Source organism: Coptis chinensis, chromosome 3 (genome assembly GCF_015680905.1).
Source record: "Coptis chinensis isolate HL-2020 chromosome 3, ASM1568090v1, whole genome shotgun sequence".
Taxonomy (NCBI): Eukaryota; Viridiplantae; Streptophyta; class Magnoliopsida; order Ranunculales; family Ranunculaceae; genus Coptis; species Coptis chinensis.
Window position 1 is genome coordinate 97,513,925 of NC_141458.1, and position 23,402 is coordinate 97,537,326.

Consider the following 23,402-nt stretch of genomic DNA (forward strand, 5'->3'; position numbering starts at 1 on the left):
AAAAGTTACCTCATAATAAAATTAACAAAATATATATTCCATTAAAATGATAAAATTTATATTCTTTTCAAATTTATTACATCAATCCAACAAAATCGAAATTCTAAGTCATGAAGTAGTTTCATCAGTAGATGAGATAATTATTAGTCAATGTACAACGACATCAAGAAAAGTTGCCGATATACAATGCACATGAGTTTGTCGGTCCCTCACTTATAAGATGAAAATAGGCGGATGAATTTGGCGGAAAACTATTAAGCGGGAATAATTGAGCGGGAAAACTGTTAGCGAGAAAACAAATAACAGTAGTAAAGTTGCTGATATACAGTGCATGTGAGTTTGTCAGTCTCTCACTTGTAGGACAATGATGTCATCATAAACCCAAACCCACTGTTCTTTTCCTCTTAATGACGTCCACTTCTTCCTATATGTATCCATCATCGTTTCCTTTGTGTACCAATGCATGCAAAAGTCATATGCACATATCTTACCGTCATCGATTGCCTTCATAGCATGGCTACAAGGAAGACCAAGCTGCTGAAAGAAACTGTAAGTGCAAGTCTTCTCCAAAAGGGCTACGGTGTCAGTACGATCCACTGATTGCACAGAGTAAACGTGCTCACTTGCCCTTACCACTGTGAAAGGTCTACTCGTATATTTCGACGAGATGAGCACATCCTCGGTTGATTTGGTCAGTTTTGTCTTCAACTTTGACACCATCACCCGGTAGTCATAGAAATGTTTCATTATGTTCAACCTGATACCATTGACAAAATGAGATGTCACTTGCATAGCTCTCTCTGGAAGTATCATCTTATTCCAGCTCTATGTGATTTGTGTAACAAATGCCATGCCTTCTCCTTTTAGCAAAAGCACAACACCACGACTCTTTTGGAATCTTAACAATCTTTGCATAACATTTGTTGTCGCAACAATACATTTGGCTCATTAGTCTTACAAATTTGCCGCTTTGTTAAGAAGCTTCACCGCTCTTTTCACCTTCCCTTTTGTCTATTGCTTAGTCACACAATTTGAAATGTGTTGTGCACAAAAGCAATGAACCACATTAGGAAGTATTTTAGGCACGACCTGAAGAATGCTTGCATGCCTATCAGAGAGAAGAATAAAGTTTAGCTTAGTCCCAACAACAAGGTCTCTTAACTTTTCCAGAAACCAATCCCAGTGGTCATAGTTTTCCTTCGGGACTATAGCAAATGCAATTGGAAGCACGTGGCTATCACCATCCGCCGCGATAGCAGTTAGTATGACTGACTTGTACCTACCTGTCATGAAAGTGCCATCAATCATAATCCATGGACGAAGATATCTTTTGTAAGCTCGGACAGTGACACCGTAGCTAACAAACAAACGTTCAAACTTGTGGTCATGGGCGGACGACGTTAATAGCTCGGTGAAATAATCTGAATGCACTCTTTTAAGTTCTTTACAATAATTTGGCAACATTTGGTATTTAATCATCAAGCATTCCCTTTATCGCAAGCAAAAAGGCAAACGAACATAGGTTAGTAGTTGCTATTGTTGCGTTCATCACTTGATGATATAGTAGGGCTGTTACCTTTTGTATGTTTCGGAGCCATATCAATATTGTCCCTAAGTTTCGATTTCACAACTTCTGAAACCCATTTTGCAATTGCTTGATGTTGTGAACATATTCCTTAGTATGTAGCTCGCTTCACGCTTTTAACAAATTACAACGTAGAGAAACTTAAAAATAAAATAAAATAAGAATAATAAGAATAATAAAATTAACTGAGTTCAGTTCCAAAAACCATAAAAGTTACTGACGTATGTTTTAAAAGTAACTACCAGATACATACAATAGATCCAAGAGATACTTGACCCAAATTGTACTTAAGAACCACGAGTTCAACATTCAACCAATATCATTGATTACAGGTAAATAAATTACAACTTAGAGAAACTTAATAAAAAATAATAATAACAAAATAATCATAGATATCACTATTTTAGTACCTAAAATATTAAAAGTTACTGACAGATGCTTTGAAAGTAACTACCTAAATATGTACATTAGATCCAAGAGATACTTAGCACAAAATGTACTAAAAGAAACACGAGTTCTGCCTTTAACCAATATCATCGATCACAGGTCAATAAATTACAACTTAGAGAAACTTACTTGAAAAATATAGATGTTTCAAAAGTAACTACTAAATATGTGCATTATATCTAAGAGATACTTAGCTCAAAATGTACTAAAAAAAACACAAGTTCAGCATTCAACCAATATCATCAATCACAAATCAATAAATTAAAATTTGTAGAAACTTAATTGAAAAAAAAATATAAAATAAAATAATCACCACCATTTCAGTATCCAAAATAATAAAAGTTGTTGAAAGATATTTCGAAAGTAACTACTAAATATGTGCACTAAATCCAAAAGATACATACCCAACCCCAGCCTAAAATGTAGTAAAAAAACACGAGTTCAACATTCAACCAGTATCATTTAGAGAAACTTAATAAAGAAAAAATAATATAAAATAAAATAATAATCACCATTTCAGTACCCAAAATCATAAAAGTTGCTGAGATATGTTTCAAAAGTAACTATCATATATATACATAAGGTCCAAAATATACTTAGCCCAAAATGTACTTAAATAACACGAGTTCAATATTCAACTAGTATTTTCTATATGTGACAAATATATTTATCAGTTTATAACTCGATCACAAATCAATAAATTAAAACTCAGAGATATTTATGCTAAAAAAACAAGCATTTTAAAAAATGTATATATTTGGTATGTAAGAAATAATATTTATAAGTGACAAACAGATTCGTCATTATGTAGCTGATATATTGTTTGAAAGTAACTACCAAATTCGTACATTATAGGCAAGAAATTTTTTACACAAAATGTATTGAAAAAAAACACAAGTTCGTTTTTCAGGTTCTTCTAAAACACCTGCTCCACAATCAAATATCCAACACTCATTGTCAATTCAACTTATCACATTGGAATTTTTTCTCCATTAGATAATTTACCTTTCAATTTTGAACGTCTTCAAACTACTAAATGAAAAAAGATAGATTGGGAATACCTTTTGACAAAGTTGTTACTTGACAACTTACCTTTCTTACGTCTTGGAACTATGATAAAGTTTTAGCGTATCCAAACACACAAAGGTAAAGCCTTTTTCATTTGTTGTACAACTTTTAAGTGTAGCTAAACTAAATGATGAGTTTTACATCTTGTTGAACTGATTTTTTCATATCTCTAACAAAAATGGATTTTTGTTAGAGATATGAACAAAAACCAATTATATGAACAAAAACTTTAAAATGGATAATATAATTGGTTGTGAGAGATAAATGTAGGATAATGAAAATGGTAAATGGGGAAAAGTGAATAACAAGAGAATTGAAGGATTAAGAAAAAAAAGTTGAAAAAAAATAAAAGAAATTATGTGGAAATGAGCTGAGTAATAAGAAATGTAAGAAGAAAATGAGATATCTTGCTGTTTTCCCGCCTAACTATTTTCCCGCCCAATTATTCCCGCCCAACTATTTTCCCGCCCAATTTATTATATCTTTTGTCACCTTACAAGTGAGAGACCGACAAACTCACATGCACGTATATATCGAACTTTACTAGTGTTAATTGTTTTATCGCTAATATTTTTCCCGCTCAATTATTTCCCGCCTAACAGATTTCCCGCCAAATTCATTTGTCTATTTTCATCTTATAAGTGAGGGACTGACAAACTCATGTGCATTGTATATCAACAACTTTACTGTTACACATTGACTAATTATTATTTCATCTACTGATGAAACTACTTCATGATTTAGAATTTCGATTTTGTTGGATTTTGATGTAATAAATTTGAAAAGAATATGAATTTTATCATTTTAATGGAATATATCTTTTGTTCATTTTATTATGAGACATCTTTTATTATTTTGCAAAGAATATGAATTTTGTTATTTGAATGAAGATGGATTGTGTTAAATTTATTGTTTTATTATTTATTAATTATTTTTATATATTATATTTTTAGTCATTTTAATTACTTAAGAAATAAATAAAAAAATACTCAAAAATCAATGATTGAGTGTAAGAGGAGAGAAAGAGGAGAGAGAGTACTGTTTTGTTTAAAAACAAAACTCAAATACGTCAACATCATGGGACAAGGAGAGAGAAAAGTGTAAGAGGTGAGAGAAAAGTGTTTTGTTTTTATTTGAAGGGCAAAATTGTTAAAAGCCGCGTTGAAAAGTCAAAATTAGAAGTGGGTTACCACTTGGGAACACATTGACATTATGGGTTACTAATTGGGAAATTACCTTTTTTTTTTAACACTCCTAGGCTTATCAAGTTGTTTTGAACTGGGTCAACAATTTGTTGTGTTTCTAATCATTAACCATTGAGAAAAGAATAGATTGCCCTATAAACGGGTGTACGGACTTCGAACTTTGAAGAAAAATTGTTGGACTCATCACATGCTATAAATTGTTGGCCTATATTTTTATCTACAGTAACTTGAATTGTGGAACTAGTCAGTTTGACTGGCCACGCGTCATGGTTACGTAGACCTGGACCTATGTTGCTGATCATAAGGCAAGGGTTACGCCACGTTCCTAGTTACGGCTGCGGATAAAAAGTAGATTATTATTTATTAGCGCGATGGATGCGTGAAAATGTGAAATGGGTATTGTGGTGGGTCATGCACACATATAATTAGCATGGTCATCATACATATTACACATGGCCAATATGATTTCAAACACCAAAAAAAACGTTCCACGGTTCAACCTCAAATATAAGAGGTAATCCGGGTTAATGAATAATGCGATATGATTAAGGTTAGAAAATTGGGGGTGATTAATGGCCAGCACCCAATGATTGGATAAACTAGCTATTTGGCCCGGCCTATGACCAGACTTGCTACATAGATAGCTAATGACTCAAAAGCCCAAAGTCCACTTGAATAAATAATATATGTATATTGGTAGCTAATGATTCATTGTTTATAATATATACATACTTTGTTTGAAGGTTTTATATTTTTATAATTTTTTTTGAAAGGTTTTGACAAAGGGTTTTATTTCAATAAGTTGTCAGGTTGCCGATGAACGTCCACATTCATGACGGTTAGCCTTCTAATGTCAGATGCATTGACTACAAAAAACAATCTATAAGCAAAAGAGATAAAACCAATTCCAAGCCTTTTAAAACCTGTCTGACAATATAAAAATCATCTTCCCATTCCAATTACAATTATTACTATCAATGGTCTCTAAAATCTAAGATCACAAACCCCATTATTCTCCAAAGAAATTCTTATAGCCATGTCCTTCAATCCATTGAGAAATATTGTGAAGATCAATGCTGGCATGTCCTCTAGATCTCAATCATTTATCCAACATAAACAACTGCTTTATCCTAAATACAATTCAAGAAAAAAAAAGTAGGAAAATAATTAACATTTAAGAGTCCTATGAAAGTGCATTTCTCATATCTCATCACAGCTTACAATAATTCACTTTCTAGTCAGTAAAGTGTGTGAACTTCGCTTGTTTCATTGTTGTCACAAAGTAGCCTATGACTTTGATCGAATTAGAACTGAATCACATACACATTACTATGGTATGCTAGGGGAAGTACTTCTTCTAAAATGTTATGTATAAAGTAACTATATTTCATGGTTGAACAATACTGTCATTCATCCAACTCTATATATTTGGGGCGCACTGATGTTGACATTTCCAAGTAATGATATCGTATGCGTCCAAATCCTAGAGGAAATGATTTACCGTTTCCAAATTGCTCAATCACTTTAAAAACCATAAGAAAACGCACACTTGATTGATCGTCACTAAACCCCTCCATTCTAAAACCGTAGATATGGATAATTGCTGCCCCATGAGAAAACAACCTACATTTCTTATTCAAATATATATTGCAATATACCAAAGTTAAAACAAAAAAATTTTCGAAGGAAAGATCTAAGACATGTATTGGCTATTGGCTGTGTTATACAATTTTCTAAACAACTCAAATAAAGCTTCAGGATAAGACTATTGAACTAACTACAAAAACAATAATGGACTGACTGGCAGAACACACTTTTTCATCAAAAACTGCTTATAAATGGACTTCATCGTTACTATAAACTCAGTTTAATATAACAGGAGTGCACTCCTCAATGCTTTTACTCCAAACGAATGTCGTTGCTCTGTTTGAAGCAATAATGAGGGGAAAAAAGGGAAATGCTACCAAGCTAAAAGAAGGCATGCAGGCACACGAAAAGGAAATGGGAAAACTACCTTTGAAAGTTTGAAGACAGTAAGAATGTGACGTTAGATACTATCTAGCAAGTCCCAGCTTCAATTTTGCAGACAAAATACTCGTGTGTATAGCAACTATTGTGATCTACATAGCAGGTAGCGGGTTCAAGTCCACAGTATCTACCATATTCATCCACACAACAACAGGTGCTACGGTGTTGTACTTAGGGCAGGAGAAAATGGGATGGGACAGTAGTATGTGGGAGGAGAAGGATCATATTTGTGTGGGTTCTGGCCTTTCCTTATAGGGTACAAAGCCAGGTGATCCCGCACTTGCCAATGCTATTGCTACTACAACCTAATTACGTACACTCTAAACAGATCTACCCATTCTCTCCATATAGACGACTTCTCATATGTTCTTCACTATCGATTAGTCTAAACCATTGTTTGTATCATAACCAACATTGCCAACGCCATGATGCCAGCATATGTACATCATATTGTCTTTGTTTATCATTTAGCCTTAAACATTATGTGCTTCCATTCTCATGCCGCTATCTCATAATGTGAGTGAACTGATACCAAGCTCAGTGAAAAATATAAAGCTATATATATAGCAGTTATTATCAATCGCGCGTTTCCGAAAAATGGGGGAAAAAAAAATAAAACTTGCAATCAAAGGTACGATACTCACCCGTAGTTGAGAAACCATATCTGAGCTAAGTATGATTTCAAAAATTATCAAAAGAAATTGAAACAATTCACTCATTTTGTGCATTGTGTGGACAAATATATTTAACGATTCTACATCTGTTGTGATATTGCTAGATCAATTTGGCAGGAACTGATGGGGTAGTTATAGTTCCTTCCATTTTCACTTCGTCTTCTCCTTACTTTTCCAATTTTAGTGACTTGGAGCTGATTTAAGGTTTCTTGTGTGATACTTGTGTGTCTGCTCATGAAAGAAACACAACAATGTTGATTTCCTGATAAGCATCAGACTCGTTCATAGCGTCTATGCTCGGGTCAGAAGGGGGATATCAATGTCAATAGCTCCCTCGTTTTATATGGTTGACCAGCTATGTAGTTATTAGATTAAAGATCAAAGAAAAACTTAATGACTATGGAAAGGAAAAAGTTGACTCACTAAGTATCTTTGCTGGAAAGTATTTTGTCCCTGATCGCCATTCTCAGCTGCCGCATTGAATGGTATTGCAACTTGGTTTCTCAGAAACCTAGAAAGGAAAGGATAAAACATTTAGGTATATAATGTATACAAAATCCTAAAAAAACAAGACATATTGTGTTCATGTCAATATAGAAACTCCTAAAAAATAGATATATTGTGTTCATAGAATGAGATTGGGAGCCTCAAATATCATCACATGTGCAACATGTCCTGTAATGAATACCAAGTAAGATCAGACCTAATAAAATTTGATAAATTGAACTTAAAATAACTTTAGTATGTGTTGAAAAGGAGTAAATGATAATTTTATAAAATCTTTAGTATACCAAATAATGAGCACGCCAAGCAAATTTTCTTGAATTCTTTAACATATTGAAAATGAAAAGAGATGAGGAAAAAGAAGATAGAGCTAGGCATCACGTTATTGTTATTATCATCCTTAACACAACTTTACTTGAATATGTCATAGGTGCCGCATCACGAAGATTTCTTATGATAAAAAGGAACGATTTGGTGTGATGGTTGCAAACAAACATATTACACTAATAAGGAAACTTCGAAGGACATACATTGGAAAGGATCTGTTTAGTCAAAGAGAATAAAAGCAACAATTGTCCTCGACTTGGAGGAATTACATTAAACTTATAAAAAAAACACTCTATTGTAGATAATGGCTGATCTGAAGAAAGAAAGGACCATAAAGGGCAACTTTAATACGCCTTTGGGATTGATGGGAGAGTGCATGAAGCTTAATATTGGTAACATGTGCAAACAACAAACTCTAAGGTCATTTTATTATTGAGCCTACACCTAAATGAAAGCAAGACCAAGAGATACCCAAGCATATTCATTAGTCATTTCCTGGTTCCGATTAATCCGTGACATTGTTTCCAGACTTGTGTGGTATAAAATCACTTAACTGTTGATGAATGCCCTATTTGATGAATGCCCTATTGATTTCTATTTGATGAACGCCCTAAAAAAATTAAAAAATCTGAATGTACGTTAGATACATTAGTGTATTTCAAAACTTGATAACATTGAATATACTTCCAACGACCTGATGGTTGTAGGCTTGTAGTTACAAATAGAGGGAATTACTTGAGCTATAACATAGCACCGAAATCCCAATTCTTTATTAGCTAAATCAGATCTAAATGTTCCATTTTCTATTCATTCCTAAGAACCCAAATAAATCCTAAAAGTCCAATCCTATAAAAATCCAATCAATTCCAATGAAAAAAACACCTTAGTGAAGCTAGAGAATGTGAATACCCTGATTAAACATGTTGGTTTAATTACAAAACATAAATTTTAGAGAGAAAGAAGAAGACGCATGCCTTGATTTAGAACGGTAGTGAGAAATGCTCCAAATAGATACACATCAGTATGTGTAGTTCTTGTGCAATATAATCGAGAGTACCTGCATGGCGAGAAGTTTGAGAATCAACTCCATGATCACATAATTTAGCAAGGCCTAAGTCCCCTAACTTTTGAAGTAGTATATTGCAAGCTTTTGCATTTCTATGAATAATCACTTGTATGTAGCCATTGTTGATGCAAGTAAAAGGGTGGGTGCCAAACTTAAGTATATATGCTTAGATTGATCGAAAGGGAATTTGTCGAGACTACCATTGGGCAGGAAAATTGTATATATACCAACAAAAGCTCTCACTTAAGTACCTATTAAGATATTGTATGAGTTTTAGTTAATTTGATACATGACCATAAAATTTATGCAACATGTGATACTATCAATCTGGTCTTAATTAACTCGCAAGAGCACAATCAATTAGTTAGCAACAATTAAGTACCTAAAAATAGTAAAATTAGAACATTGTAAGAGAAAATGAAACTAAGTAATACCATAACAAATAGCACATACTCATATAAGAAAGGAAGACACATAATGATCAACTAGGCTATATATCCAAAATCAAAATCCAAGTTTTCATATTGATAAGAGGAAAAGAAATAGTAAACTAACTTACTTTTGGTTCAAGCTTTAAAGGCATTAACTGCATGCTTAAAATATAATGGAAATCCATTCATGGTTTCAAGTCTTCTCCATTGGACGAAGCATTAAAGCATTGCTTCAGGAAGAGTTATTATTAAATATCTGTGACTTTGTCTTCCTTACATATGAACACCAATATACATGTATAAGCAAGGAACTAAGACACTAAGTCATATAATTATCCAACCAAACAGGTGCATAAAGGCAAGCATATAGGAGGGTTGTTAATAGAATATTGAAAATAATCGTGTCCATGTAAATGATTCACCTTTCCCAGCAAACATTCACGTAGTGCAAAGTCTTTTGATACTTTCTAATCGTCACTTAGCACACACTCTATGAGATCGATCAATTGCTTAGAAATCATTGTTTTCCTCGACTATGTACCTGCCGAATTCGTGTTTCCAAAGAGCTTTCACATCCTAGAAATCTATAAAGTCAAGAAAGTGAGAAAGGAGTATCATGTCCAGAAAAATCTACAAACCTGCTCAATGGTGATCAAGTAAAATTGAATTGCAAGATCAACGTTGCCTTTAGCCTGCAACCGAATAAAAACAAAGATTGAATGGATTTAAACCAATAAATATTCATAGATGTAGATAAACAAATAGAGCAGTGTAGATAAAATTAAGAAAAACTGTAGAACATCAAAAGTACTAAAATAAGAACTGGAAAAAATAATAATAATAGAGACACCATGCCTGACTTGATAACTGAAGGTCACGTTGGCAATAAAGAGAAGGTAGCTTTAGAGTTTTAGTCGTGTGATGATATAACTATGCCAATGCAATATTGCTACCTGAAAATAAATTGACGCTGAGATATCACTCATCAATTCCCACCATAGTAGCATTTTCATTCTCCAGTCACAAAATTCTTTGAAACTGAGAGTGATAATTGTTTGCAACGTGTAGTACTATAATATAAAATTTAACTCCATGTCTTTTTAGAGGAAAATGAAAATGAAAAAGAAAAATGAAAACCATTCCAAGAATCTAAATCCAAAAAAAAGTTGGATTGCACTGGCATCTTATAAGTCATAACTGAGCGATACGGAAAATTTTCTAATCTATTGTTGAAATTGCTTTTAGTTATCATGTTAAACTCAATAAATTAAAAACCATATACCCAAAAATCTCGATAAATTTGGTTGTACCCATGCTGCTGGTTATAGTTTATGTGGTAGGCATACCTAATTTTCAGAGATTTCTGGAATAATATTATCTGACCAAACAGCTTGTCCGCTCGACATACGCCCTCTTGGTTCAAATTTGATCAAAGTTAATCTGCTTCTCTACATGGATTCCAAGAATAAAACCCATAATTAATCTCCTTCTCTACATGGATTCCAAGAATAAAGACCATTCTTAACCTCCTTTGGGAATGAAACCAATAATAGAATAATCATGATATTGTTTTATTAAAATTAAAATTAAAAGAAAATAAAACAAAGAATCGACTCACTTACCTGATGTGGGTTTTAAAATCGTGATTTCATATGGAATTTATCTCTTGTCCTGCTGACATATCGGCATCCCCAAAGATTATTAACTTTTCCATCCATTTGTAAGTTCTGAAGGTTCTATAAATTTATAAAATAATCAACATGTAGGAAACATACAATTGACACCTTGAATAGCAATGTTAAAAAGCAAAGTATATTTAATTTAAAGATAGAAATAGCATCAATAGACATTCTTAGAAATTCAATTGTACTACAATAAAAGGAACCTATCTCCAATGAAGCGTGACTTCATGTTCATCCTCTAAATACTTGTTTTCCCCCATATTTAGTTAATACCATTCAAATTCATGTATATACATTGTTTAAGAGAATGATGGACATTGGTTTACACATAAAAGTCATGACAGTGACTCAACGATATAAGTCAAGGCCACTTTAACCAAGACAATATAAGTCAAGGCAACTTAAATCAAATACAAAAAATCTGAAATCTAAGTCAAGTTTACCACATTTGTAAGAGTATATATTGTAGTAATATTAATACTCAGTCCGCATTATTGTAAGAGCAAATCACATTTGTAAGTTATTGTAATCTCGTTCAACCATTGGTGCACTCTTCTATCCGCACTAACTGAAATTCTTTGACTGTTATAGTTTTCTATTTTCAATGTTGTCTTGCTCATCCTTCATAATTTGGGTTTCCAGCCTCCGACATCTGAATCAATGATGCTATAGGAGTAACCTTATTAGGTGGGTGACGTGGACCTTCTGGACAAAAGATGTGAAAAACCAAAACAATTTCTACATTAATATTTTCTTTATAACCACTCTCAATCACCTATTGCTTTGTAGCAAGTGATCTTAACATCAATACTCACCCTGAATGCACAAAACATGAGTTGTATATACTCATAAATGTTTCATATTCATTATAGTAACACCATTTGAAGTGAAATTATTATGTAATAATCTTAGACTTTCAATAGAAGGAATGGAAACACATATATCGAAACCCCTAATTATTTTATTTGTTCTGACTTCATTTCTAAATCCTATTGAAGTTGTCAAATTATATACATTTTGTACCATCAGGTTTTCCTAACCAACATGCATGTATATGCATGCCCAAAAAATGAAGGATAGCTTATTAGCACAATAAGTCTGAAGGTTAACAAAATGTTCATTACAGAAATAGTTCACACACACTATAAAAAATTACGTAAGAATAATCAATAGATTTTACAATTAGAAAGAATAAAGAATCGCATTAGTACAACTGACATTGAGTACAACTCACCTTTTCAATGAGAGAAAGATATCATGGCTTCACATCTTCCAAATCACTTCTCACCTTGCTCTTGCTATAAAAGCCATATTTGCTCTTTAAAAACAGAGCATATTAGTAACAATTTATCGGACAACGCATTGTAGATATGAAGAAACGACTAAATAAAGAGCTAAAGAGCCATACTTGAAAGTTTGAGCATCTCCTTGTCCTCATCAGTCATAATCCATCAAGTAAGTGTAATTAAATTTCTTTCTATAATGTCGAATCTACAAATAATTACTTTTCTTCAATGTGCTATTAATCCATTATCAGTTCACTCGAGTGCAAGAAACTTTCTATCATGAGCAATGTGGAATCCCTTACACACAAAGGACTCGACCTATGAATTTACAGCTAACTAAAAATTAGATTATATAGTATAGGTCAACAAATGTATATATGTTACTTTATAGGAGATAAACAAAGAGAAGAAACATATATAGCACTCGAAATGATACAGACCCGAATTCCACAGTTCCATAAAAAACTTAGAAAACTCACACACCTTTACTAATTCAAATTTCAATGAACTTCTTAGGGAAAAAAAATAAAAAGAAATTTAATAAGCATTTATTTTGGACCAAACAATTGAAGAATGAGATATTCAATAACCAAAAAGCACACTCAAATCAAAATTTAGTACCTTCATCATCACCGAACAAACTATGTTTAAGTTTTTGTTCTGCAGTACGCCCAGTACGACCACGTTCATCGAAAACATCATCATCTGAAAAACCAAACGTTTCTCCATTATCATTGTCCCTTCCAGCCTTCTTTAGCTGCTTAAACTTTTTACTCCCCTATAATCACAATTCAGCAGAAGTTCCCCCACATTAAGAACAACATTTATGCAACTGATGAATTTCACATGTTCTCCTTCAAGGTTCGACCTTGTTCAAGGGCATATTCTCATGACTGGACGGCGTGTCCTTTTGTTCACCTGGGTGAAAATGCTAGAAGAAGAGACCCAAGGAAGTTTCACTATAGTTGTGTTCCTTGCCCAGAATTCCAAAAGGGAGCGCGCAGGAGGGGTGATTTATGTGAATATGCCCATGGAGTTTTTGAGTGTTGGCTTCACCCTGCACAGTATAGGACACGCCACTGCAAGGATGGTACGGGCTGCATGCGAAGAGTGTGTTGCTTTGCTCACACAACTGAAGAGCTTCGTCCTCTCTATGTGTCCACAGGCTCTGCTGTTCCTTCTCCCCATTCGGTTTGCATCTATCTTGCTATGGAAATGGGCTGCTGCCTTGAGTCACTTGCCCGACCTCCCGGCCCCGACTTCTGTCATGTCACCTAATCCTTTTACGCCACTGATGTCTCCGTTAGCCAGTGGCATTTCACACTCATCCATGGTGTGGCCACAACCAAATGTTCCTACCTTGCATCTTCCTAGAGGCAATCTCCAGTCTATTCGTCTCAGATCATCCCTTAACACAAGAGATATTCAAGCTGATGATTTCAGCTTGTTGGCGGAATTTGAAGCACAACAGCAACATCAACATCAGCACCTCCTCAATGAATTATCATGTTTCTCTCAACCACGACTAATTCCTACATCTGCCAACCGCCCCATTTGTACAAAATCTCTAGCACCATCAAATTTGGAAGACCTCTTCAGTGTAGAGATGTCCTCATCTCCTTGGTATTCTGATCAGGCTATGTCATCTAGCATGTTTTCGCCATCACACAAATCAGCTGTCCTAAATCAATTCCAGCAGCAACAGATCATGCTCTCTCCGATAAACACAAATGTATTCTCCCCCAAAGAATGGAACCCATCTCACCAATGAGCTCTAGGGCTGTGTTTTCTCAACATGAGAAACTTCAACAGCACAACCTCAGTTCGCGTGATCTTGGATCAACTATCAACAAATCCTCATGGAGATTATCAAGAAATCCATATAAATAGAGAAAGAAAGGGTTTGTGCCTGAGCAGAAAATCATATAGGAGTTGCGCTACATTAAGAATTAGCTTATCGAAAAACCTATGGTCCCTAGACCTGGTGAGGAATTGTGAACAAAGAAACCATTAACAACACCTTCAACGACAAAACCTAGCTCGTCTTCCAATAAAAAACGGAGTTGATCTTGCAGACTCAGCACCATTTCTAGGCGGTGTAAATACAGTGAACAAGAACTTGTCAGTGTGGCATGCAAACCATGAGCAGTCAAAATTCTTCTTCAGTTTCTCCCTCCCCTGCAATATCACCAATCATAAGTTCAAATTTTGTTCCAGAAATAATACAGAGTTTGAAATCTAGTCGATGATTAATTAAGAAAAACTAAATGAAAAAGAAATTCACCTAAATCCTAGCATGTGTTATATTACAGACTTTACCAGATGTAGTATTATCCCACTTGAACTTATGGTATGCATTGTAAAATCTGGATTTGCACCAACACCACTTGTGAAGTTGACAAATGCATACCTAAGGTTATACCTGGACTGAAAATACAACATGAATTGCAAAAACCATTCTGGATGAACAATTCCAAAGTTTTAATTTTATCAAAAAAAAAGATATTGGGTTATAAAGTGAATAAGAGTGTATACATACCGGAAATCCATAGGTAAATACAGAAAATCATATTCTAAGAAACAGTTTGATGAGTGCTCATTCTCTTGCTTCTTAATCTTTTCATTCTCTTGAAAACAATGTTTATCAAGAATTTCTAGCAACACCTTCTTTCTGTAACCAAAACCGAAAAAACAAATAATGAATGATCCTGGCCATAAGTTGTTATTAAAAAAAAAAGTGGTAGATAGACCAACGGATGCATGATATGAGTTTTATGAAATTAACCTGAATGAGTTGGGAATATTTTTAATCATCACAGAAGTTTTTCCATGGACTCTTGCTTCAACAACATTGAAATCCAAGTGATCAAACTTTTCAAGAACTTTTCCATAATTACCACCTTTAGGCCTCCATACCTGTTTCACCTCACAATTTGTACTCTTCTCCTTTTGAGATGATGCATGGAAAGAGGACAGTTTCCGAAGCTCTTTGTACTTCTTTGGTGCAACCCTTTTTGTTCCAAAATTGGATTTTGGGAATCCTTTACCTTCAGTGCTGATGGTGTAGGTGGGGTTTGTGATGTCGTTGAAAGGAGCATAAGAGAATTAGAGAAGGCTAGCATCTTTGATACTAAATGAGGTCGAGTGGATCTATAGTTTCTCATGGGGTTTTCAGAACCACTTTTCTTAGACGACGAAGAGTGAATAAAAAATAAAAGGAAGGAATATTGTTTTTAGGTTTGTGTGTGTGTGTGTGTGTGTGTGAAGGGTTTTGATTTTTTTTTAATCTTTGTTTGGGTTACGAACAATTGAAATTGGGAAAAGAGAGCGTAGAATTTTTTTTTTGCCGAATTATTGGAAAATCTGATGTGTCAGTCTCAGAGAAAAAAGGGGGGGCTGACGTGGGTGTCTGGGAGTATTCTCACCTACTCAGTATTCATGGTCTTTGATGGGTTATTGTTGACTTTGCAACTAAACTATTTCTAGCCAGATATATGAACCACTCCAAATAAACTCTAAAGTATTTCTTGACACTGTGCCTCACCAAAGAGGTCACTTTAGAAGAAGATAAAGAAGCTCTTTTCTCTATGGAACCCATAAAGCTCTAGATCTCGATGGTTTTACCCATCTTTTCTACCAGAAGTATTGGGATATCATTTTTCTGACCTCCTTAACACCATCAAGAGCTTCATGAACTCCACATCTTGGTAAAGCTGAACCACACCAACATCACTTTAATACCTTAATGCCAGCGACCGGAAACTCTTGACCAATTTCGACCTATCCGCCTTTGTAACATAAGCCTCAAAATCATCTCCAAAATTCTTGCAAATTGCATAAAGCCTCTTTTTGACATTTTTATCTCTCCATCCCAGAGTGCTTCGAGAAATAAGGGAATTGGATTAATCAATGCATTTCTACTACTTCTCTTTCGTTCAAGATAAATGAATCACCCATGGGTTTCCTCAAACCTGAACGAGGTACCAGACAAATAGATCCCCTGTCACCCTTTCTGTTCATTATCCGCGTGGAAGTTTTCTCTCGTCTTCTCTCCAAAGCAGAAAAAGAAAAACAAATCCATGGGGTCAAAATCAGTAGGAGTGACACTCCTATGTCTCACCTTCTCTTTGCAGATGACAACTTCATTTTTTGTAGAGCAAATATTGCAGAAACACATCATCTCAAGGATATTTTGGAGCTCTTTAAAAATGTTTCAGGTCAAGAGATCAATTTCCAGAAGTCAGGTATTTTTTTCAGTCACAACACCCACTATCGTCATCAACGCATTGTGAAAAGAATTATGAAAATTGGGAAAACAATCACCCATGAAAAATATTTGGGAGCCCCGTTAATCCTCAAGCGCATGAGTCGTATTGATTTTGATGAAGTGCTAGAAAGAGTTTTTCAGAGAATGGAAGGGTGGAGAGCCAAACTTCTCTCCCAAGCCAGCAAATTAAATAATGCTCATTAAAGCAGTTACTTCGGCAAATTAATGCACATGTGTTGTATTGTTCTTATCTTGAAAATATATACTAACAAAAAAAAAAAATGTTGCATGAACGAGTCACTTTTCAAAGATTAATATTATTAATTATCTCGTTCAAGAATATGAGAAGTAAAACTGTATTTTAAAAGTTGTTATTCGCCATACTTTTAAATTATTTATAATGTTAAATAGTATGAAAATAATATATTAACACTTAAACATAAAATTTCATATAACAAAAATGAATGTCTATACACCATAACTCTAATTTTTTACAGTGCTAAAAACACAATAACATTCGGTTCTGATCCCCATTTTTTTAAAGAAAAACTACTCAATTTCGGTTATGAATGAATGTCAAGGTTCTTTTTAGTACCCATTTCTATATAGTTTATTAATTCTTTTATTTTTTGGCGGTTTTGGTTCTGAATAAATGTAATATGAGAAACAAATATATATATCATACTCAAGTCAACTATATTTATCTGCAAATTAAAATTCTTTTGAAACATCGACTTACATTTCTACTTTCTAGGGAAATGGGCTATAGTATGTGCCTTGATAAGCACCCAAAACTATAATATAACCCCGGTAGAGACATTGCATTTTGGTTAATTATGTGTTTAATAATTATAAAATAATAGTATTTTCGTATTTTCACAGGTTTCGGTAGTCAACGACAAAATTATAACAAAATCTGCATTTTAGCATGAAATATAGCCAAATAATGTTTGGACTTGAAATCTTCCATCTCATCCCCTTTAAAGCTCAAAAATGCCAACTAAATCTCATGAACTCAACTCGGGTCAGAACATGTCAACAATACAGAAGAGTTAACAAACTTCCAGAGTGTTTATATTTTGATTATGAACTTCGAATTCAGCAAGTGACGTACCAAAATGATCAGTGTGATGTACTCTATGCAATGCCAGATTTTGTAACAAGTAAACTTTTAGGTCCCACTAGTCAAAGCCCACATGCCCCACCACGGGAAAAGAGTAATGAAGCAAGCCAAGGGGACGTACTTAAGACTATGAGTTGGACAAATGAGTCATTTTCTTGTCAAACTTGATTAAACTTGCCAAAATTAGCCCAAAAATTAGGATAAAGGTCAAATAATGAGTAAAAAAACTCTACGCAATGGTATATTGCTTAAGCAAATGGCACGTACGGATTGAAATAGAATAAAAAGTCCAAGCCCATATTATTCACTAAAGACGACTGTAAATGTTCTTTTTGGGCGAACCTTACATGTGTTGATGATTTGGGTAGAATGATATTGTGACTGAGTTTGACGGATCAAAGTTGCGATCCAGCATTATCCGGTTTATTTGGAATGGAATCAAAGTCGAACGTAGTTCATTGTTTGGATTCTATGATAGAGTGATCGATGGTGAACGGAGAAGATGAAGAGTGGAGAAGAAACCTGCCATCCTCCCTCCTGTTTAGAGAGTGGAGAGGAAATATATAGAATTCCCTCCCCCTTTTGGTGCTCCATGAATTGAATGAGATCCACCTTTGGTGCTCCATTCATTGATGATATTTAATGCATGTATTCATGTTCATTTTGTAACTATTTGGTAAGTACGTCATGACTCTTGGGATGACTAATTGTAATGATCCAATAAGTTAGTCTCAAGATATGATCAATGCCAATGACAAGTGTTGCGAATATATTGATGACAATATATGTGCCCCACATAGCCCCCTCTCATTAGGTCGTGCTTTCTTAAGAACGATCTGAAGAAAGAAATAATTTGACACGTGTCCAAGTGGAACAGTGAGCGTGTTGGAGGGTATGTGAGCGTTCTGCTCTAGTGAGCGTAGGTTTAGGACTTTTAGTGCTTAAGTAAGTGTTATGCTCGAGTGAGCGTAGGTCCAGGGACCATTTAGCGCTTATGAAAGCGTTCTGCTCGAGTGAGCGTAGGTCAAGGGACCTTTTAGCGCTTATAGAAGCGTTCTGCTCGAGTGAGCGTAGGTTAAGGGACCTTTTAACGCTTATGTAAGCATTCTGCTCCAGTAGATCAAGGGACCTTTTAGCGCTTATTGAAGCGTTCTGCTCCAGTAGGTCAAGGGACCTTTTAGCGCTTATTGAAGCGTTCTGCTTGAATGAGCGTAGGTCCAGGGACCATTTAGCGCTTATGTAAGCGTTCTGCTCCAGTAGGTCAAAGGACCTTATAGTGCTTTTAGAGAGCGTTCTGCACTGAATTGATCCTAGAAGTGTAGGTCTTCAATTAGCGAGAATTGATGGGCTATGTAGTCTCTGAGCTTGAGTGAGCGTAGGTCTAGGGAGCATTTAGCACTTATGTAAGTGTTCTGCTCCAGTAGGTCAAGGGACCTTTTAGTGCTCTTAGAGAGCGTTCTGCACTAAATTTATCCTAGAAGTGTAGATCCTCAATTAGTGAGAATTGATAGGATATGTAGCCTCTAAGCTCGAGTGAGCGTAGGTCGAGGGACCTTTAGTTCTTAAGTAAGCATTCTGCACTGAGTCGGTCATAGAAGTATAGGTCCCCAACTAGTGAGAAGTGGTGACACTATGTAGTGTTTGAGCTCGAGTGAGCGTTGTACCCAGGTGGGCGTCGTGACCCGAGTGAGTCTATCTGCTCTAGTGAGCATCTTGATTTGGAGATCGCAGTTGATAGCTAGCCTTGAATTGGCGTGACTATAGCTAGCCCCAGTTTTGGAGCTTGATTGACCTGTTTAGATGGCAATGACTATCCCCAATCCGGATATGGCTGTGGCTAGCCCCTAATTTTGAGTGTAGCTAGGCCCTAGTTCGTGCTGTAAAACGACCTGGCCAGGAGTGAGCTATAGAAAATGAGATTAGTTGTATTGAAACTTATTATGGTAAAAATGTTGCACGTTAACTGTTCTGAAAGCTTCAAGCTCAAAAGAGACTCAAATTCGGATGGGTGGTAGCCCTTGTCAGAAATCAGAATATGATTAACGATAGCTGGCGAAGATGCCGGTTCATTAAAGTCGATGATTTAATCGAACATTTGAACGTTGGGGAGGGGGTGTTACATATGTGGATGACCTGCCAAAAATCGAACTAATACAATAAGAGTTAGTGCATATCAATGGTACTAAAACTTGGAGCCATTGCGCCATCTGAGTCATAGCTCGACATGTGTAGATGGCTGTGCCATAACTTAGAGTGTAATCGGCCTACGATATGTCGAGCTGTGGACATAGAAGTTAGCATTATTATCAAGGTCGATGTTTGATCGAACTTTTGTAAATTTGAAGGCGGATCTTTTTCCTATGTAGGTGGCTCCTTATAAGAAAATGGTGGAATGTCTGTTGTTGCTGTGAGTCTAAATGATCAACAGATCAATAGATCTAAGAGTCACCACCAAGTGCATTCTCAATGTTGAGAAAGCGATAAACCTGTGTCTCGCCTAGAAAATACATTGGCAAGCTATACCAGATTTAGCTTCATGAGACACGAATTTTCGAGTTCTTCGGTTGAGGTCATTGCAAAGTGTTTAAGCATGTGATACGTAGTCCAGTGATGGTTAGAATGCATTCTTAGGTTCTGCAAAACTAGATTGTAAGATATCGCATTCAATTGGTGAAGCTATAGAAACTTGAAGAAATTATTAGAACGTCAGTGATAATGGTTAAAATTGATACTTAATTATCTATAGAAGAATACAAACAACTAATGATCAACTACCTTATCAATATTATTCCTACTCTCAATTCATTATGCAATATAGAGAGTCAGGATTCGTTCCACTCTTAATCGTTAAGAGCTTAGAATTCTACTAGAAATTAAGGTGAGAACAATGAGAATAGTGTTGTGATTTATTTAAACTAAAACTAATTATAAATTAATTAAACTAACAATGCAATAAACTAATTATAAATTAAACTAATTTTAAAAGTAATTAAAAGGTGAATTTAATGAATAGAAAGAACATAGAGAAATGATTAATCCATCTATGTGAAGCTATGATTATTCTAACTAGTTTCTTATATTTTAATCTTACCTTTTATTAATCTACACATGGTAAAACAACAAAAGTCACAAATTTTATTGATCCCTAACCAATCCTAGCAATATCTGTACTAAGATATGATTATCATAAGAGAAATTCTCCTCCACAAATCTCTTTGTGGAGTTTCCTTTCTCTAGTTCAACTTCTATAATCTCTATCTCTAGACAACTATAGAACTTAAACTTGAAGCACATAAGACAATAAAAAAACTAATGAAGAACAATCATAACCCTCACTTAGACTTCATAAAACTCCTCTAATGGAGTTTTAGCCTAGTTTCATTAGGTTCATTAACAATAAATAATAGTAAGAAGACATAATTAAATTAACTAAACTTATATTAATAAAACTAATAGTGTAATAGAGTTGGAGGCAAGAACATTAAACCCTAATTACTCTAAACTAATTGGGGAAGGAAGTAGATATGGGGTTTAGGGTTTTTATTCTTTTATATCATGATACAATATCATGTATGGGTTTTTAGGCTAGGTTATAGACCCATAAATCAAGTCCATAATCCAATTGGTTGAATCTAAGACTTCCAATTCTAGTTGTGTTACTGTAGTATATATTTTTACTGACTTATACAACCCTGATCGAGCCAAGGCCTAGACCATTGGAAAGGGTTTCTGAGCCGGTCATTTTGATATAAAATGGGCCCAAATCCGAGGCTTGAGTCCAAAGATATGGTCTTTTGAAGTTTTGTTAATTTTTCTTCAACTCTAATCCGGTTTGACTTTTACTTAACAGTTTTGACTTGGGCTTTTTAAGGGCTTTTTCTCCATTAAACTTGGGTTTTCTTCATGGAACTTTCCTAGCAATTAATTTAGCTCCTTTTAGCTCCTAATTAGTAATGAATTGATATTTATTCAACTCCGAAGCCTGAAATACTAAAAAACGCATAATTAGTGATAAACCTATATTATTAATAACATAATTAGCTAAATAGAAATATTATTAAAGGGTTTAGACTACAGTTTTGGGCTCTTATCAGTCAACAACAAGTTGACAGTGTAGTTGCGGTATGGATGGATTCACCGTCATGGATAGCTGAACTTTTGAGTCCGTTACAAGAGGTGAATCTTGCTTAGAGTCTGATTTGCAACTAGAAGGCTTGTTGTACATAGTATACGATTGGCTTGCAATGGTGAAGAACTAAACATCCTGCATCATTATATCAATCTTTCCTGGGAAGATCGTTAGTAAATGGTAAAGGGAATATATCTTGGGCATTGTCAAGTCATAGCCACGTAGCCACAACCCCAAAGTAGGAGTTTAATCAACATGTGACAAATTCAACTACACCATAAAGCAACAGTAGATGTCAAGAATTGTAAACTCGTACAGTGTGTAAGGATTAAACTGATTAATTCCTTTTTTGCAAAGATGAATTGAATTGGTAAAGCGGTAGTAGTCATGGGTTAGAATGCTCATTCATATACACAAAAGTGGTAGACTCCCAACTGGTGGTGTGAGTCACTCGTTGAAGCCATATGAGAATGGTAATTTAGTAATAGTATACATGAGGGTCTCGTAAAGTAAGCCTGGTCTTGTAACTGAAATTGTTAGTGAACAAATCAATCACATGTTGCACCAAATGTAATGGCTATTCAATGCGTAGATCTTGTCTTCAATTTTAAGTAAAATCTTAAAGTAACGGTACTTCATGCATGAATTCCAAGCTTAATGTCACGGTGCTGGTAAGCAGAAATGAGTAAGCATGCCAACATATAACGTAAAATGAATAAGGTAACTATTAAGTCGTATCGATTTTAGGACGTCATCTTGAAGTCCAAAGCTGACCTAGTAAGTATCATGATACTGGTTTTCAAAGACAAATGCACTGATAAATTAAGAAGCCCTAGGTGAGGTTCTTATATATGGAGAGCGAACATACGACCTGTTGCAATTAAAGACATCTCTCCTTGACTTAGACCAGCCACAAGTAATTAAAGGAGGCCGAATCTTAACGACTTGATGAGGTCGAACTCATGTGAAGTCGCTCAAGAGAAGCACAAAATAAAGGAACTAATAATCAAATGCAAATGATATTCAAACTATTGTTCATGCTACTGGTGTAAAGAAGAGCCACATAGGCGGTAATTTGTATAATATTCATGACTATGCTAAATATAATATTTGAACAGAAACAAGATTGTTCCTAAATGAATTAAACTTTTGGTGTTCCACATGAACCGTAGCAAAACCAACTCAAAAGGCTATGTAGTATGAAACTATGAAATATTAAGCAGATCGATCGATAAGGAAAAACTTATCTTTAATGTACGAATTAACTCCATGGCAAGCAAGTTTCTTTGATTTATTGTTTGAGAATAACCAACACCATGTTTCGTGGGCTTGAGAATAACAAGTGAAAGGTGTAGTTTTCTCAAGAACTTCGACCCGTAGACGGCACCAATGTAAAGGTTCTTTTTGGGCGAACCTTACGTGTGTTGATGATTTGGGTAGAATGATATTGTGACTAAGTTCGACGGATCGAACTGCCTATGTATCCAGTTCGCTGACGAACTGGAATCAAGTTGAACGTAGTTCATTGTTTAGATTCTATGATAGAGTGATCGATGGTGAACGGAGAAGATGGAGAGTGG

The 23,402-nt window shown here is 34.9% G+C and overlaps 1 protein-coding gene and 1 pseudogene across 1 annotated transcript; one reads left to right on the forward strand and one right to left on the reverse strand.

Annotated features, from left to right (window-relative positions):
- Nucleotides 1-8,142: 8,142 nt before the first annotated feature.
- Nucleotides 8,143-14,311, forward strand: LOC147511951 (zinc finger CCCH domain-containing protein 30 pseudogene; annotated as a pseudogene).
- LOC147511952 (protein terminal ear1 homolog) lies at nucleotides 14,196-15,425 on the reverse strand. Its single transcript, XM_086598616.1, has 5 exons — nucleotides 15,351-15,425; nucleotides 15,089-15,219; nucleotides 14,843-14,974; nucleotides 14,623-14,725; nucleotides 14,196-14,481 (listed from the first exon to the last, which is right to left on the reverse strand). Exons 1-5 carry the CDS (start codon nucleotides 15,423-15,425, stop codon nucleotides 14,326-14,328), a joined length of 597 nt encoding a protein of 198 aa, XP_086454742.1. The 3' UTR covers nucleotides 14,196-14,325.
- Between the last annotated feature and the right edge of the window lie 7,977 nt (nucleotides 15,426-23,402).

Bases quoted from the DNA above. Each gene is read 5' to 3' on its own strand.
- LOC147511952 (XM_086598616.1), bottom strand. From the start codon at position 15,425: ATGCTAGCCTTCTCTAATTCTCTTATGCTCCTTTCAACGACATCACAA. The intron at 15,220-15,350 runs GTAAAGGATTCC...GAGGTGAAACAG, and splicing joins CTACACCATCAGCACTGAAG to GTATGGAGGCCTAAAGGTGG. The intron at 14,482-14,622 runs GTAAAGTCTGTA...GTGATATTGCAG, and splicing joins GTGGGATAATACTACATCTG to GGGAGGGAGAAACTGAAGAA.